We start from the raw sequence: 17,206 nt of genomic DNA on the forward strand, positions 1-17,206 counted from the left end.
GGCAGGGGGATAGAGGGAAGAAGAGAGGGGAGGGCAGGGGGATAGAGGGAAGAAGAGAGGGGAGGGCAGGGGGATAGAGGGAAGGAGAGGACAGGGGAGGGCAGGGGGAGAGAGAAGGAAAGGGGAGGGCAGGGGGAGAGAGAAGGAAAGGGGAGGGGAGGGCAGGGTGAGAGAGGGAAGGAGAGAGGGGAGGGCAGGGGGATAGAGGGAAGAAGAGAGGGGAGGGCAGGGGGATAGAGGGAAGAAGAGAGGGGAGGGCAGGGGGATAGAGGGAAGAAGAGAGGGGAGGGCAAGGGGATAGAGGGAAGGAGAGGACAGGGGAGGGCAGGGGGAGAGAGAAGGAAAGGGGAGGGCAGGGGGAGAGAGAAGGAAAGGAGAGGGGAGGGCAGGGTGAGAGAGGGAAGAAGAGAGGGGAGGGCAGGGGGATAGAGGGAAGAAGAGGAGAGGGGAGGGCAGGGGGATAGAGGGAAGGAGAGGACAGGGGAGGGCAGGTAGAGGAGGGGGGCAGGGGGAGAGGGAAGGAGAGGAGGGGGCGAGGGAGGGAGGGGAGGACGGGGGAGAGGGAAGGAGAGGGGAGGGCAGGGGGAGAGGGAAGGAGAGGGGAGGGCAGGGGGAGAGGAGAGGGGAGGGCAGGGGGAGAGGAGAGGGGAGGGCAGGGGGAGAGGAGAGGGGAGGGCAGGGGGAGAGAGGTAGGAGATGAGAGGGGAGGGCAGGGGGAGAGAGGGTAGGAGAAGAGAGGGCAGGGTAGAGGAGAGAGGGAAGGAGAAGAGAGGGGAGGGTAGGGGGAGAGAGGGTAGGAGAAGAGAGGGGAGGGTAGGGGAGAGAGGGGAGGAGAGGGAAGGGCAGGGGAGTGGAAGGTGTAGGTTTTGGAAACAGGGTGACTGAACCTTCTGGGCTTCGTTGACGAGGAACAAGGTTAGCTCTCGGTGGTTGACTCCACAATACAAGAACACAAGAAATAGGAGCAGGACTAGACCACACAGCCCCTCGAGCCTGCTCCGCCCTTCAATACGATCATGGCTGATCTTAGGCTTCAACTCCATTTTCACACCCGCTCCCCATATCCCTTAATTCCCTCAGAGACCAAAAATCTGTCTATCCCAGACTTAAATGTATTCGACAATGGAGCCTCCACAACCCTCTGAGGTAGAGAATTCCAAAAATTCACCACCCTTTGAGTGAAGAAATTTCTCCTCATCTCAGCCCTAAATGATCGGTCCCTTACCCTGAGACTGTGTCCCCGTGTTTCAGACTCTCCGACCAGTGGAAATGGCCTCTCACTGTCCACGCGATCAACCCCCTCAGGATTTTGCAGGTTTCAATGAGATCGCCTCTCATTCTTCTAAACTCCAGAGAATATAAACCCAATTTACTCAGCCTCTCATCATAGGACAACCCCCTCATCCCACGGTCCAGTCTACTGAACCTTCACCGTACTGTACCGCCTCCAATGCAAGTATATCCTTCCTTAAATATAGAAACCAAAATAACATCCATTATTCTAGGTGTGGTCTCGCCAAAGCCATGTACAACTGCAGGAAGGCTTCTTTATTCCTCTACTCCAATCACCTTGCGATTAAGGCCAATCCGGTACCTGAGCCAGGTACTCCTGGACACTGTTCAGAATTGAGCAGCCAGCTCACTGATGGGACCTGGAGAGGTGTAGGCTTCTCATACATGGTGGGAAGTGGGCGTGGGGGAAGCGGGGATTGTTGAGGATCTGTTTAGCCTGGCTCCAGATAGCCCTGTAATCCAGTGATCTACTACATTGGATGGGGCAAGCCTGGAACAGCTTGCTTGCCACCTCCAGCCCTTCCTGGGCATGTTGAGTCTCTGGCGGCCCCTGTATTGACGTCATGAGGCCTTTCCGTTCATAGGGTCTTTGAAACAGGAGTGAAGGAGAGATTTTTCCGAGCCATCTGAGCTAGACCCCTCTCCCTGGAGGTAGAATGAATGCAGCTGATGATGTCATTAAATCCAGCACAAAGCTTGATTCGCACCCCATCTAAGAACATCCACTCCCTCCACCACCGACGCACAGTGGCAGCAGTGTGCACCATCTACAAGATGCACTGCTGGAACTCACCAAGGCTCCTTAGATAGCACCTTCCAAACCCACAACCACTACCATCTAGAAGGACAAGGGCAGCAGATACATGGGAGCACCACCACCTGGAAGTTCCCCTCCAAGCCACTCAACCTCCTGACTTGGAAATATATCGCCATTCCTTCTACTGTCACTGGATCAAAATCCTGGATTCCATCCCTAACAGCACCGTGGGTGTACCTACACCACATGGACTGCAGCGGTTCAAGAAGGCAGCTTGCTACCAGCCTCTCAAGGGCAGTTAGGGATGGGCAATAAATGCTGGCCCAGCCAGCGACACCCACATCCCGTGAATGAATAAAAAATAATAAATAAATCCTACGCGGTTTAATATGAGAAGCAGGGCTTGCTGACCCTAAAACGCCTCTCATCCCTGAAAGGATTGTGGCCCCATCTAGCATGGAAGGAGGCCATTTGGCCCATCGTTCCCATACCTGCAATCTGAAAGAGTGATCCAACTAGTCCCGCACACGGCCGTTTTGCCATCGCCCTGCAATCTTTCCTTTATCAATGGAGGTCGGATTCCCGTCAGTGGAATGCAATCTATTCCAATCTACCTCAGGGCTCTGTGAGGAAGCATTTGGAGCCTGCTAGACCAAAGAAAACCACTACAACCAGTCAAATGTTTTTCCAAGGAGGAATTTCACAATAAGATGCAAACTATTGCTTCAGCTAATCTCAGCTGCGCAAGTGAAACAATTGAAAAGTGAAACCATCTTGTGGGACTGAAACTCTATAAAACACAGTGTCCCAAGGCTGATTGTACGTTGCTGTTCTGTCAATAACTACAAGAGCTGGAGTTTGCCACGACCAGTTAGCCTTGTCTAATTGATCCATCCTCACTGGTTGAACACACAGTGTGTGTGTGTGTGTGTGTGTGTGTGTGTGTGTGTGTGTGTGTGTGTGTGTGTGTGTGTGTGTGTGGCAGGGTTGGGGTGGGGAGAGGGGTGGGGAATGTGGTGGTGTAGAGATGATAAAGTGACAGCTCTGGCAATCCAGAGGCCCAGGCTCATGCTCTAGGACAGGGGTTCAAATCCCACCACGGCAGCTGGTGGAATTTCAATTCAATCAGCAAAACTAGCCTTGACCATGGTGACTGTGACAACTTTCATGGATTGATGTTAAAAACCCATTTGGTTCACTAATGCCCCTTTAGGGAGGGAAATCTGCCGTCCTTACCCGGTCTGGCCTACATGTGACTCCAGGCCCGTAGCAATGCGGTTGACTCCTAACTGCCCTCTGAAATAGCCCAGCAAGCCACTCAGTCCAAGGGCAGTTGGGGATGGGCAACCAATGCTGGTCTTGCCCTTGATGCCCACATCCCTTGAAAGAATAAATAAAACTGACAGACTCCAGAGGACCCTGTTGTTGGTCCAAATTTCTGCCTCGCGACCTAAACCACCTTCTTTCAGAAGAAAATGTGACCTGACTTAAAAAAAGAATCAATCCTTCACAATTTCCGGCGTGTTTGAGCTCGCTATCTGCACTGCAGGTTGAATCCTTAGACTGCAGGCGGGCAAGGGAGATTCATCCTCCCTGGGCATGGCCATTTATCTGCTCAGGCACCACGATGCTGTAGAGCGAGTGCTGATGTTACTGCATTGAAGGTGGTGGGGTGGGGAGGGGGGGAGGGGGGGTGGGGAGAGGGGGTGGGTGGGGGGGGGTGCGGGGGGGTGGATCCGTGAGACTTGAGCGGTGCAATGGGAAAATTATAAACAGCCCCACCAACATTTGCTTATTCTAAAATAAAATGAGGGTGACCACCAAAATCCAGGTTTGAAAATTAAGTTTTGACAGATTCTCCAACTAAACCCCCCGTCTTGGATTGGTGGCATCCAATTAACGATGGCAATTATTTATTGTGGTGAAGTGTTTTTGTTTTTCCTTGGTGCCGTCATCTGGCCTTTATTGGTCAAGTAGTGTTTTTGCTTTGTGGTGCTTCCTGACCTTTGACCTTTGTCAGGCTATGATTTCTCTTTTTTTTAACCTCACTTGCTCATTGGCGAAATCTGACCTCTGAACCTTAAGTCTGAGTTTGCTTTATTGGCATCACTTGACCTCTGACCCCTGTTTCTTTTGTTCCTCTCAGGGCCACCCAGGTAAAGAAGGTCCAACGGGTTCCAAGGGCAACCAGGTATGTCGGTCTGCCGGAAGTGGGTCAGGCAAAGGAGGGGTTGCCCGTTTTTTGGTTAGTTTAGAGGGTTGAGCTGCGATGCTCATTGAGAGTAAAAGTGTTGGAAAGTTTTAAGGTCAACCTGCTCGGTGGACCACGGGCACGTAATCTGACATTGCAGTGGTGCTGCTCCACCCTCAAGGGAGTTATTCTTCGGGTGTTGAAGGATCCTATCGCACCATTTTGAAGGAGAGCAGGGGAGTTCTCCCCAGGTTCCCAGCCAATATTTATCCCTCAACTCTTTGACATCACTTGTAAAAACAATGCACTTAACTGGACCTTCATGGATTTGCTGTTTAGTTGGAGCCTTTCCCGGGCACAAATTGATTGCCGTCTGTAACAGTTGCTGCATTCTTGGCACTTTGAGAGCTTATTTCAAAGGTGTCTTTGAGGGGGATTTCGGTGCGCTATGAAGGAAGGGCTTTGCGTAATAGGCTGCCATTTTGCTTGGCTTTTCCTTCCAAATTTCCAATTTCACCCTTGTCACCGTCGTCTTATCTGCCAGTTATAGGCAGGGTCCCTGAAGCTCTATGGTCAAGGGCAAGCCAAGGGGAAGTCAGACATGGGGACACGGAGCACAGTAATGGCAGAATTGTGAAGATGCGCTCATAATAGACAAAGTCATAGAGCCCCAGGAGGAATTTAACCCAGGCGATGGGAGTCTCACCTGCCTGCTGGAGAGCCTGCGAGGGTCCATTGTGCCCTCCTGGACCATAAGCACGAAGTGCCAATCGAGTACCGCAGTACCAAACAACTTAGAGAAATGAAACCACTGTACTGCTGGCTGTACTGCTATGTACGACTCCAGGGCACAGCATCTCACAGAGACATCCAGATCTCATGATGTTATTTTGAATGATATTTTATCTTTGAACCCTCCCAACTGGAGGCGAGTGCTGCCCCAGCATTTAAGTGGGCCTTATTGACGATGCTGGGAAGATGGGACCAACATGCGCGCGCCCCGAGCCTCCCTTACTCGTGTAACCACCTCACTCTTGTTTTCCACACACAGGGTCAGTCGGGTCCTCAGGGTCCAATCGGCTATCCTGGGCCACGTGGTGTAAAGGTGAGCATCGGTGCCGGGCACCAACGTTGGCGACTCTGAGCGTTTGAGGCGTTGCCTGTCTCCGCCGCTCACACTACCGCGCCCCCCCCCCCCCCCCCCCCCCCCCCACCCCGGAATTAACCGTCCTTCTGTTTCGTTTCAGGGATCTGAAGGAATCCGAGGGCTGAAGGGCCACAAAGGGGAAAAGGTGAGAGCGTTTCATCCAGTGTTTATATTTTCTGCGCGTCCATTTTCATACGATGCAGTCCGAGTTCTCTGATTGGCCATCTTTCCCTTGACTTTCTCCCCCAATCCCTGCCTCCGCCCTTCTTTTTTGTATCCCTCTCCAGTTTATCGTTATGGTCGTCATTGTTCTTGATGAGGCCCCGCTCATTTCTCCCTCCAGTCCAGCTGCCCATCCTTACCCGCCCTTCCTCATCCTTTTTCACCCGCACTGCTGGGATCAAGACTCATATCCCCATCTTCTGCTCCAACTTTCCCTTTCGAGGTGGACCTCAAGACTGCAGAATTCCTTACCTCCCCGAATATTCCCTCCTCCTGACCATCTGTGGGCTCTTAGACCCTAATTTTGTCTTCAACCAACCAAACAAACGACTTAACCAAGCCTTAGCTCATCTTCAACCGGGGCGGTGGGCATGTTGTGGGCCTTGGCACATCAGCCATTCCCGCACAGGGGCCATCACTGCCCGGCACTAACTGGAAGCCTCATGCTTGTCAATAGAGCACTTGCACTCACCGAGGGCACCCTTTGGTCAGATGCAAAGGCCCAGTTGGCATCAACTTGGCACCACCGGTCCCTTGCTGAGCCCAGGAGTTGCTATTTTGTGCCATAACCGCACACGCATGCAGATAGTTCACCCGGGCACTCTTCCCGACCCATGGGGGCGAGCCCAATATCAAAGCCTGCGCCCAAGTCACCAGAAGCCAATTGTCCCTGGTCATGCCAGGCAGTGTGGCAACAAAAAAGCAATTGAGATGGCTGTATTTTCTGTCACAATGAGAGCAGTGGGTTTGGGCGAAAGCCCTGCTGTGGGCGCTGCTGGCCAGAGATAAGAGGCGGAATCTTCCGTTCCCGCCAGCAGCGGGAATCACTCCGGCTCCCACACCCGCTGCTGGACTTAGACTTCCGAGCGGAAGGTTCCGACCGAGATGTGTGACTTTTCCGACACACTCCTGGCTGCTCTTCAGAGCAGAGGCAGTGATGTAAGGGGTGTTGTTGCTGGGCTAGTTCTTCCAGAGACCCAGGGTAATGCTCTGGGGACTTGGGTTCAAATCCTACCATAGCAGATGGTGAAATTTGAATTCAATTTAAAAATAAAATCTGGAATTAAAAGTCTGATGATGACCATGAAACCATTGCCAGTTGTTGTAAAAACTCATCTGGTTCACTAATGCCCTTATCTGGCCTACATGTGACTCCAGACCTACAATAATGTGGTTGACTTTTAAATGCCCTCTGAATTAGGGATGGGCAATAAATGCTGGCCTAGCCAGCGATGCCCACATCCCATGAATGAATAATAAAAAAAAAATTCCCCACGTCTTCAAATTGAAGTCATCCAAACCTCTGCAGCCAAGTCCAGTTCTCCCATCACCCCCTGTGCTCACTGACCTACATTGGCTCACGGCCCATAATCATTTTGATTTTGAAATTCTCATCCTTGTTTTTCAATCCCTTTGTGGCCTCACCACCACCCCCACTCCCCTCCCTATCTTTGTAATCTCCTCCGGCCCCTCAACCATCCGAGATCGCCGCTCTCCTCTAAGTCCAGCCTCTTGACCATCTTTAATTTTAGTTGCCCCACCATTGGCGGCCATGCCTTCAGCTACCTGGGCCCCAAGCTCTGGAATTCCCTCCCTACACCCCTCCATCTCCCTACCTCGCTTCCCTGCTTTAAGGTGCTCTTTAACCTGCCTCTCGGACCAAGCTTTTCTCCATCTGTCCTTACATCCCTTGTGTAGCTCACTGTCATATCTTGTTGGGTGATGTTCCTGTGATGTTAACGGAACTATATAAATGTAAGTTGTTGTTGATTCAGGAATTCGGGATGTCACATGAAGGTGAGATTGTTAGCTTTATCTCCCGGGGTGTCGAGAATCGTCTGAGCAGATCTACTGGAGATACTCTCATGTTCCTTCTTGGACCTGCCATTATGTATTCGAGCCATTTCCATTAGTCGCTGCTATGGCTCAGTGGGTAACAAGCTCATGTCTGAGCCAGGTGGTCGTGGGTTCAAGCCCACTCTGGAGGCCTGATCATACAATCTGGGCTGACATTCCAGTGCAGCACTGAGGGAGCACTGCACCGTTGGACATGCCTGTTTTTTGGAGGGGACATGAAGCCGAGGGACCCTGCCTGATTCCCACCCCTCCCCAACCCACCACTGTCCCCCAGGTCGACATAAAGGGCCCCACGGCTGCTATTTGGAGAAGAGCAGGTGAATTCTCCCCCATTTTCCTGACCAATATTTATCCCTCAACCATCATCATGGGAATAAAGAGGGAAAACCTGGCCATTATCACCATGCTGTTTGTGGGATCTTGCTGCGCATAAATGGTTGTTGCGTTTCCTACATTATAACAGTGCCGACACTTCATGAAGAATTGCATTTGCACAAAAGCCTTCTGGGTTGTCCTGCCATTGTGAAAGGTGCTACATAAATGCGGGTTCTTTCCTTTTCTGTTGATATGTTGATGAGAGGGAGAGTGGGTTTAATTCTTGTGTCACTCTGCTTTGCGATAATTCACCCATTATCTATTGCTTTCCTCTAGGGTGAAGATGGCTTCCCAGGCTTCAAGGGAGACATGGGCCTCAAGGGCGAACGAGTAAGGATTTGTAATAGGTTATGATTGCTTATGTTAAGCCATCACTTGGTGTGTGTTGTTACGTAAGAACATAAGGAATAGGAGCAGGAATAGGCCTTTCAGCCCCTTGAGCCTACTCAACCGTTCAGTAGGATCGTGGCTGATTTGATTGTGGCCTTAACTCTACTTTCCTGTCTGCCCCTGATTGACTCCCTTGTCAGTCAAGAATCTGTCTAACTCAGCCTTGAATATATTCAATGACCCCAGGCTCCACTGCTCTGTGGTGTGGACAATTCCAAATGTTAATGACCCTCTGAGATAAGAAATTCCTCTGCATCTCTGTCTTGAATGGGAGACCCCTTATTTTGAAACCGTGTCCCCTAGTTCTAGATTGCTCGACAAGGGGAAACATCCTCTCAGCATCTACCCTGACGAGCCCCCTTGGAATCTCATGTGTTACAATCAGATCACCTCTCATTCTTCTAAACTCCAATGGGTATAGGTCCAACCTGGTAAACTTTTTCTCAAAAGACAATCCCTTCATCCCAAAAATCAGCCTGGTGAACCTTCTCTGCACTGCTTCCAATCCAAGTATATCTCTCTTTAAGTAAGGAGGGCAAAACTGCATACAGTACTCTAGGCGCAGTCTCACTGGTGCCCTGCACAGTTGTAGAAGTCTTCCTTATTTTTATACTACACCCTCTTTGTAATAAAGGCTAACATTCCTTTTGCCCTCCTAATCACTTGCTGTGTCTGCCTGCTAACTTTGTGGAGGGTCCGTGGCCACCAAGGTGTCCTGGTTTGGAGTTGACGATGTTTTACCTGCATTGTAAAGTGGGTGACCTCACCTCGCGAGGAATCCTGACCCGCTGACCTGGGATGAAGTTGGCCGACTCCATGTCAGGAATCCACAAAGATGGGCTAACGGTTTCTGGTTTACAATTCTCACTGTGGAAGACAACCCAGGCCCTTGATATTCTAAGGTTCTTTCTCTCGCGCAAGGGAGTGATTGTCACCAGGGAAATTGTAACAACATCATCCCAACCTGGAGGGTGCAAAGAGCTAAGCTGTCATAGGAGCAAGAGGAGGCCATTCTGTCATTCCATTGGATCATGGCTGACCTGTATCTTAACTCTATTTAGCCATGTTGGTTCTATCAAACTTCCAATCAACTCCTCAGCCTCAAAAACTTCTTCAGGGAGAGTTACAGAACTTCACAGTGCTTTGTGTGAAGAAGTGCTTCCTGACATCAGTCCTGAAACACCTGACTCTCATATTAAGATTATTACCACCTTGATTGAGACTTTACTAACCAGAGAAAATAGTTGTCCCCATTTACACTATCAACTCTTTCCATTATCTCCACGACCTGAACTCACCAGTCCCTTTTCTTTGTGAATATTATCCCAGTGCAGTTTTTCTCTTATTCTCCCACAGAATGTGGGCTTCGCTGGCTGGGTCAGCATTTATTGCCCACCCCTAATTGCCCTTGTGAAGGTGGTGTTGAGCTGCCTTCTTGAACCGCTGCAGTCCTTGTGGTGTAGGTACACCCACAGTGCTGTTAGGGAGGGAGTTCCAGGATTTTGACCCAGTGACAGTGAAGGAACGGCAATATATTTCCAAGTCAGAGTGGTGTGTGGCTTGGAGAGGAACTTGCAGGTGGTGGTGTTCCCATCTATCTGCTGTCCTCGTCCTCCTAGATGGTAGTGGTTGTGGGTTTGGAAGGTGCTGTCTAAGGAGTCTTGGTGAGATTCTGCAGTCCATCTTGTAGATGGTACACTGCTGCTACTGAGCATCGGTGGTGGAGGGAGTGAATGTTTATGGATGTGGTGCCAATCAAATGCGTTGCTTTGTCCTGGATGGTGTCAAGCCTCTTGAGTGTTTTAGGAGCTGCACTCATCCAGGCAAGTGGGGAGTATTCCATCACACTCCTGACTTGTGCCTTGTACATGGTGGACGGACATTGGGGAGTCAGGAGGTGAAGAAGCGTGGAGGGATATAGTGGTAGGGGATTCATTCATGATGGAAGTAGACAGGCACTTCTGCGGCCATAGATGTCACTCCAGGATGGTATGTTGCCTCCCGGTTCCAGGGTCAAGGAAGTCAAGGAATGGCTGCGGGGCATTTGGAAGGGGGAGGATGAACATCCAGAGGTCGCGGTCCATAGTGAGATTGATGACATAGGAAGAAAAAGAAATGAGGTCCTGCAATCAGACTTTAGGGAGTTAAGTAGGAAATTGAAAAGCAGGACTTCAGAAGTAACAATCTCCACATTACTCCTGGTGCCACGCAGTAGTGAGTGTAGGAACAGAAGGATAGAGCAGATGAATGCATGGCTGGAGAGATGGTGCAGGAGGGAGGACTGTAGATTCCTGGGGCATTGGGACCGTTTCTAGGGGAGGTGGGACCTGTACAAGTTGGAAGGGTTACATGTGGATAGGAACGGGAGCAACATCCTGCAAAAGTGCAGGGGGGTCGTAAAAAGGAAATTATAAAAGCTAAGAGAGTGCATGAGAAAGCATTCATGGAATATAGGAGAACCCAGAAGGGTTTTTTAAAATATATAAAGAGCAAGAAAATAACTAGGGAAAGAGTAGGGCCAATTAGGGACCATAGAGGTAATGTGTGTGTGGACCCAGAAGACGTGGGTACAGTCCTCAATGAATACTTTATGTTGGTCTTCACAATGGAAAAGGACGACGCAGGTATAGACATCAGAGTGGAGGACTGTGAAATATTAGAGGAAATTAACATAGAGAAAGAGGAGGTACTATTGGGTTTAGCGGCCTTAAAAGTGAATAAATTCACAGGCCCAGATGAGATGTATCCCGAGCTGCTGAGGGAGGCGAGGGAAGAGATAACAGGGGCCCTGGCAGTAATTTTCAACTCCTCTCTGGCCACAGGCGAGGTGCCAAAGGACTGGAGGATTGCTAATATTGTTCTATTATTTAAAAAGGGAAGAAGGGATAGACCAGCAAATTACTGGCCAGGCAGTCTAACCTTGGTGGTGGGGAAGTTACTAGAAAGAATTCTGGGGGACAAAATATATCTACACTTGGAGAGACACAGGTTAATCAGGGATAGTCAGCATGGATTTGTTACGGGAATGTCGTGTTTGACAAATTTGTTCGAATTTTTTGAGGAGATAACCAGGAGTGTTAATGAGGGTGATGCATTTGATGTGGTCTACATGGACTTTAGCAAGGCTTTTGATAAGGTCCCTCATGGCACACTGGTCAAGAAAGTAAGAACCCATGGGATCCAAGGCAAAGTAGCCCATGGGATCCAAAATTGGTTGAGAGGCAGGAAGCAGAGGCTGATGGTTGAGGGATGTTTCTGGAAGTCTGTTTCTAATGGGGTTCTGCAGGGCTTGGTGCTGGGACTTTGCTGTTTGTGGTGTACATAAATGATTTGGACTTAAATGTAGGGGGTATGTTTAAGAAGTCTTAGATGACACAAAAATTTGTAGGGTGGTAAATAGTGAGGAGGATAGCTATAAACTGCAGGAGGATATCAATGGACTGTCAGGCAGACAGAGCAATGGCAAATGGAATTCAACCTGGAAAAGTGTGAGGTAATGCATTTGGGGAGGGCTAACAACCAAGAGATTACACTATGAATGGTAGGACCCTGGAAAGTACTGAACATCAGGGGGATATGCATATCCACAGATCCCTGAGGGTAGCAGAGCAGGTATAAAAGGTGGTTAAGAAGGCATATGGGATACTTGTCTTTATTAGCTAAGGCATAGAATACAAGAGCAGGGAGGTAATACTGGAACTGTATAAAATGCTGGTTAGGCCTCAACTAGAGTACTGCGTACAGGTCTGGTCACCACATTATGGGAAGGATGTGACTGCCACTGGAGAGGGTGCAGAGGAGATTTACCAGGATTCTGCCTGGGCTGGAGGGTCTGAGCTATGAGGAAAGATTGGAAAAGCTGGGGTTGTTTTCCTTGGCGCAACGGAGGTTGGGAGGGGACCTGATAGAGGTGTATAAGATCATGAAGGGTATAGATAGAGTGGATAGGAAGGCACTTTTTCAGTCAATAACCAGGGGGCATAGATTTAAGGTAAGTGGTAGAAGGCTAAGAGGGGAGTTGAGGAGAAATTTTTCACCCAGATGGTGATGGGAGTCTGGAACTCACGACCTGAAAGGGTGATAGAGTCAGAAACTCTTGTAACGTTTAAGAAGCATTTAGATATTCACTTGTGTTGCCATAGCTATAGTCTCCAGGGCTGTGGACCAAGCGCTGGAAAATGGGATTAGTGTAGTCAGATCTTTATTGACCAGTCTTTTGTTGATTGGCCTCTTTCTGTGCTGTAAACGTCTATGAGCCCATGAGACTATGAGTCTACTCACTGTAGGATGCCTTGCCTCTGACCTGCTCTTGTAGCCACAGTATTTATATGGCTAGTCCAGTTCAGTTTCTGGTCAAAGGTAACCCCTCAGGATGTTGGAGATAGTGGGGGATTCAATGATGGTAATGCCTTTGAATGTTAAGGGGCCATGGTTAGATTCTCGTTGGAGATGGTCATTGCCTGGTACTTGTGTGGCGTGAATGTTACCTGCTACTTATCAGCCCAAGCCTGGATTTTGTCCAGACCTTGCTAGATCTCGTCAGGGACTGTACCTGGGAATGTTTGATGGGGACAGTGTAGAGGGAGCTTTACTTTGTATCTAACCCGTGCTGTCCCTGTCCTGGGAGTGTTTAATGGGGACACTGTAGAGGGAACTTTACTCTGTATCTAACCTGTGCTGTACCTGTCCTGGGAGTGTTTGATGGGGACAGTGTAGAGGAAGCTTTACTTTGTATCTAACCCATGCTGTCCCTGTCCTGGGAGTGTTTGATGGGACAGTGTAGATGTAACTTGACTCTGTACCTAACCTATGCTGCACCTGAGCTAGAGTTGCACCATGCTGGCACTGGATTCTAGCAGATATCAGTATTTAATGGGGTCCTCCTCCTCCTGGTACCATGGCCTAAGAGGGCATTGGTAACTATGGGCTTCCATTGGATTGGTCCATGTTTATGCTTGGCAAAGTGTTGCAGTGGTCTGGGGCACTACCACTTTGTCACAATGCCCCTCTAATGTGGTGCAGAAAAAAAAAATCATCAAAATAAAAAAACATTCTCTTCTCATGCGGTATAAATAGTTGTTCCTTTTACATTTGGTAGTCTTGCGAATTGTCCTGATTAGTGGAAGATGAATTGTCATGGGTGGGCGGGACAAAAAATTTGGTGGACCACCAAAAGGTCCGTTGACAAAATCCTACCCGAAATCAGTGAAGGTAACACTCAGTGACCATGAGGCTGGATTTTCCACTGTCTTCAGGTCACAGTGTATATATGAGGCATCACCAGACTCTCAGACTCTTAGAAATTCCTGAAAATGAGCCAACAAAGACATTTCACCAAGAAGATGCAGGGAGGGGAGGTGAACTGGCTCAGTCTCTCTCTCTCTCTCCCCCTCCCTCGTGTTTCCTGGTGTCATGTTGACCTCTCGACATTAGTCATCTGTAAAGGTTGCAACGCGTCTGTCTTTTTTAATTGTCCACTTTCTTTCTTTCAGGGGGAGCTCGGGCCAAGTGGTCCCCGAGGAGAGGACGGACCTGAAGGCCCCAAAGGTCGGGTGGGACCTCCAGGTGACCCTGGTCCCTTGGGTGCGACAGGTGAGAAGGTGAGAGACATTGTGATCTGTCAAACCCCCGGCTGGGGGAAGCCTTCTTGTTCAAGATCATTTCGGGTGAGAGGGATCAGTTCCCTCCTACTTTTCTTTGTTCCCCCTCTCTGCATCTGATCTTTCCTTCCCTCTCTCCCTCACCTCTGACCCTTCCTTCTGTCTTTTGCCTCTGATCCCTCCCTAACCTCTGACCCCTTGTCCATCTCTCACCACTGAACCCTCCCTCCTGCACCTCCAACTCTTCTTGCCCTCACTCCTCACCCTCTCTCTTTCAACCCTATCCCCTCTCCCTCACCCCGTCCCCTCCCTCCATCACCTTCGACCCCATTCTCTCTTAGCTTTGACCCTTCCTTCCTATGCTCATCCTTTACTCTCACTCCCCTCACCTCTGACCCCTCTCTCGCTCGCTTCCAACCCTTCCTTCCCTCCCTCACCTTTTACCCTTGCCTCCCTCACCTTCTGCCTTCCCTACCTCCCTCCCTTACTCCCTAGCCTTTGTTGCCTCCACCCTTCCTTTCCTCCTCACCTCATACCCTTCCCTCCTGCACCTTCTACCTTCTCTCCTGCCCTCACCTCCTCCGCTACCTTAGTTCCTTGCTGTTCTATTCATTCCTCTCTTTCTTTCTCTCCATCCTTGCAAAGCGATCCTCTGTCAAAGTGTTGTGGGTGAATTGGAATCGGAGCTGGTTCACCATTTGCTCCTGTGCTTCTGACCTTGCAACCTCTCCATCGTACAGGCAGCCTATTTCCAGGGTTGTTCACCTCCTACTTGCCCCCTACCACTGTGGCTCCACCTATCTGCTCTTGAAACCTTAGCCCATGCCTTCGTTGCCTTCAGACTCAACCCTTTCAATCTCCTCCTGGCTAGTTTCCCATCCTCAACCCTCTCGAGCTCTGCTGCCAATACCCAATCTCACACCAAGCCCCACTCACCCATCACCACGGCTCTCCCCCTCTTCCCCCGCCCTTGCTGACAAACCCACTCGCCTCCAATTTCCACTCTTGAATAATGGTGAAAAGAGAGGCATGATGTGGAAGCTTTTCATCTGGCACTCATCAGGACAAATGCAAAGAATGCCAAATTTCAAAGGATCACAGCAATCTACACTGCAGGAGAAAGGGGTGCTGATTGGTTGGCAAGTCGACCCTGATTGGCTGAGGCGTTGCCGTGGAGAAAGCAACAGGGAACCATAGGCTCTCCAAGTTCCCGGGTAATTCAAAAAAGTGGCAGGGCTTGAACATATCCCTTTCGTCTGCAGAGAATGGGTCCCTGCACGTGAGCACCCTTTCACTGATCAGCACCCTTTTCTCCTGTGGTATAGATTGTGGTGATTGTTTGAAATTTGGCACACTTGTGTTTGTCCTGATGAGTGCAAGGTGAAAATCTTCATCAACATGTTTCTCTTTTCAGCAATATTCCACTTCTCGCCCTCATGTAAAGATCCCTCATGTGAGGCCTCCTCCTTCACAATCTCCAGGAGCTCCTCCAGCCCTACTGGTCTCCGAGAGCTCTCCACTCACCTGACTCAGGTCCCTAAATCCTCCTGCCTCGATATTCTTCTTCTTAAAGACACTGCTGAAGACCTACCCCCTTGACCAAGCCTTTGGTCATTGGACCTAAGATCTGCTTCTCTTTCTGTGGTATGGTGTCAAAATTGGTCTGATGACATTCCAGTAAGCACCTTATACCATGTTAAAGGCTCTGCATAAATGCAACATGTTGGTAATGGGCAGTGAATGTACATGTATTGTGATTATCCCCATTTTATACCCTCTGTCTCCCTGTTTTTAGGGTAAACTCGGAGTTCCTGGTCTCCCTGGTTACCCCGGACGACAAGGCCCCAAGGTAAGAAGATGTAATTGACAACTCCAATCCAAGATGGAGTTATACAGCCCTTAATAATTACTTAATGTATAATTTTTCTCTGGAGGAATGCTTTGAGTATTTCTTGTCCCTTGGTGTATGGGTGTATGTGTATGTGCCTCTGTTTGTATTTATTTAAGTGTGGGTATATGCCTTTGTGTGCAGGCTGTGTGTCTAAATGCATGTGCGCACATTTTAACACATAGCCTGTGAGTTACAAGGTCATGGGTTTTTTTATTTGTTCACGGGATTTGGGCCTCGCTGGCTGGGCCAGCATTTATTGCCCATCCCTAATTGCCCTTGAGAAGGTGGTGGTGAGCTGCCTTCTTGAACCGGTGCAGTCCACGTGGTGTAGGGAGGGAGTTCCTGGATTTTGACCCAGCGACAGTGAAGGAACAGTGATATATTTCCAAGTCAGGATGGTGTGTGGCTTGCAGGGGAACTTGTAGGGGGTGGTGTTCCCATGCGTCTGCTGCCCTTGTCCTTCTAGAGGGTAGAGATCACAGATTTGGAAGGTGCTGTCAAAAGAGCCTTGGTGAGTTCCTGCAGTACATTTTGTAGGTGGGATACACTGCTGCTACTGTGTGTTGGTGGTGGAGGGGGTGAATGTTTAAAGTGATGGCTGGGCTGCCAATCAAGCATCTGCTTTGCCCTGAATGGTGTTGAGTTTCTTGACTGTAGTTGGAGCTGCACTCATCCAGGCAAGTGGGGAGTATTCCACCACACTCCTGACTTGTGCCTTGTAGATGATGGACAGACTTTGGGGAGTCAGGAGGTGAGTTACTCGCTGCAGGATTCCTAGCCTGTGACCCGCTTTTGTAGCCACAGTATTTACATGGCTAGTCCAGTTCAGTTTCTGGTCAATGGTAACCTCCAAGATGTTGATAGTGGGGGTTCAGTGATGGTAATGCCATTGAATGTCAAGGGGTGATGGTTGGATTCTCTCTTGTTGGAGATGGTCATTGCCTGACACTTGTGTGGCGTGAATGTTACTTGCCAATTGTCAGCCCAAGCCTGGATATTGTCCAGGTCTTGCTGCATTTGGATATGGAAGGATTAGCAGGCTGATTAACAGCTTCTTTGAACCATTTCATGGGCACTGTTTCCTTGGTCAAGTCCTGGAGTGGGACTTGAACCCGGAGCTTCTGGCTCAGAGGCAGGGAAGCTACCTACTGTTCATCCTCCAGCGAGACCTCGCAGGTTGATACTTGGATACCACCAGCAAGCTCCTGCTTTTAGTGCTGACATCAGACGATCTTCAAAGGCAGTGAGATTCCTCCCCCAGTCAATGAAGACTAAAATGTCAGGACTCGAAACGGAAAGTTACCCACAGAATTGAGAAGCTCCCCTAGCTGCAGTACTGTGCGCATGATCCGGGACATCAGCAACACATCTCTGTCTGCTCTGTCTAACTGTCTGCTTCATTTTTCCAGGGCTCTCTTGGTTTCCCGGGATTCCCAGGAACGAATGGCGAGAAAGGTGCTCGGGTAAGTTCCTGAAGAAGCCT

General features: G+C 49.6%; 1 protein-coding gene across 3 annotated transcripts in view; it reads left to right on the top strand.

Moving 5' to 3' along the window:
- The window catches only part of LOC121291462 (collagen alpha-1(V) chain-like), a 339,607-nt gene that overhangs the window by 243,690 nt on the left and 78,711 nt on the right, over nucleotides 1-17,206 (top strand). For all 3 annotated transcript variants that reach the window (XM_041212673.1, XM_041212674.1, XM_041212675.1), the window contains 7 exons: nucleotides 4,197-4,241; nucleotides 5,293-5,346; nucleotides 5,489-5,533; nucleotides 8,119-8,172; nucleotides 13,725-13,832; nucleotides 15,628-15,681; nucleotides 17,133-17,186. In XM_041212673.1, coding sequence (XP_041068607.1) covers nucleotides 4,197-4,241; nucleotides 5,293-5,346; nucleotides 5,489-5,533; nucleotides 8,119-8,172; nucleotides 13,725-13,832; nucleotides 15,628-15,681; nucleotides 17,133-17,186 — 414 coding nt within the window. The remainder of the gene's footprint in view (nucleotides 1-4,196; nucleotides 4,242-5,292; nucleotides 5,347-5,488; nucleotides 5,534-8,118; nucleotides 8,173-13,724; nucleotides 13,833-15,627; nucleotides 15,682-17,132; nucleotides 17,187-17,206) is intronic.

This window comes from Carcharodon carcharias, chromosome 19, assembly GCF_017639515.1.
Source record: "Carcharodon carcharias isolate sCarCar2 chromosome 19, sCarCar2.pri, whole genome shotgun sequence".
In the NCBI taxonomy this organism is placed as follows: domain Eukaryota; kingdom Metazoa; phylum Chordata; class Chondrichthyes; order Lamniformes; family Lamnidae; genus Carcharodon; species Carcharodon carcharias.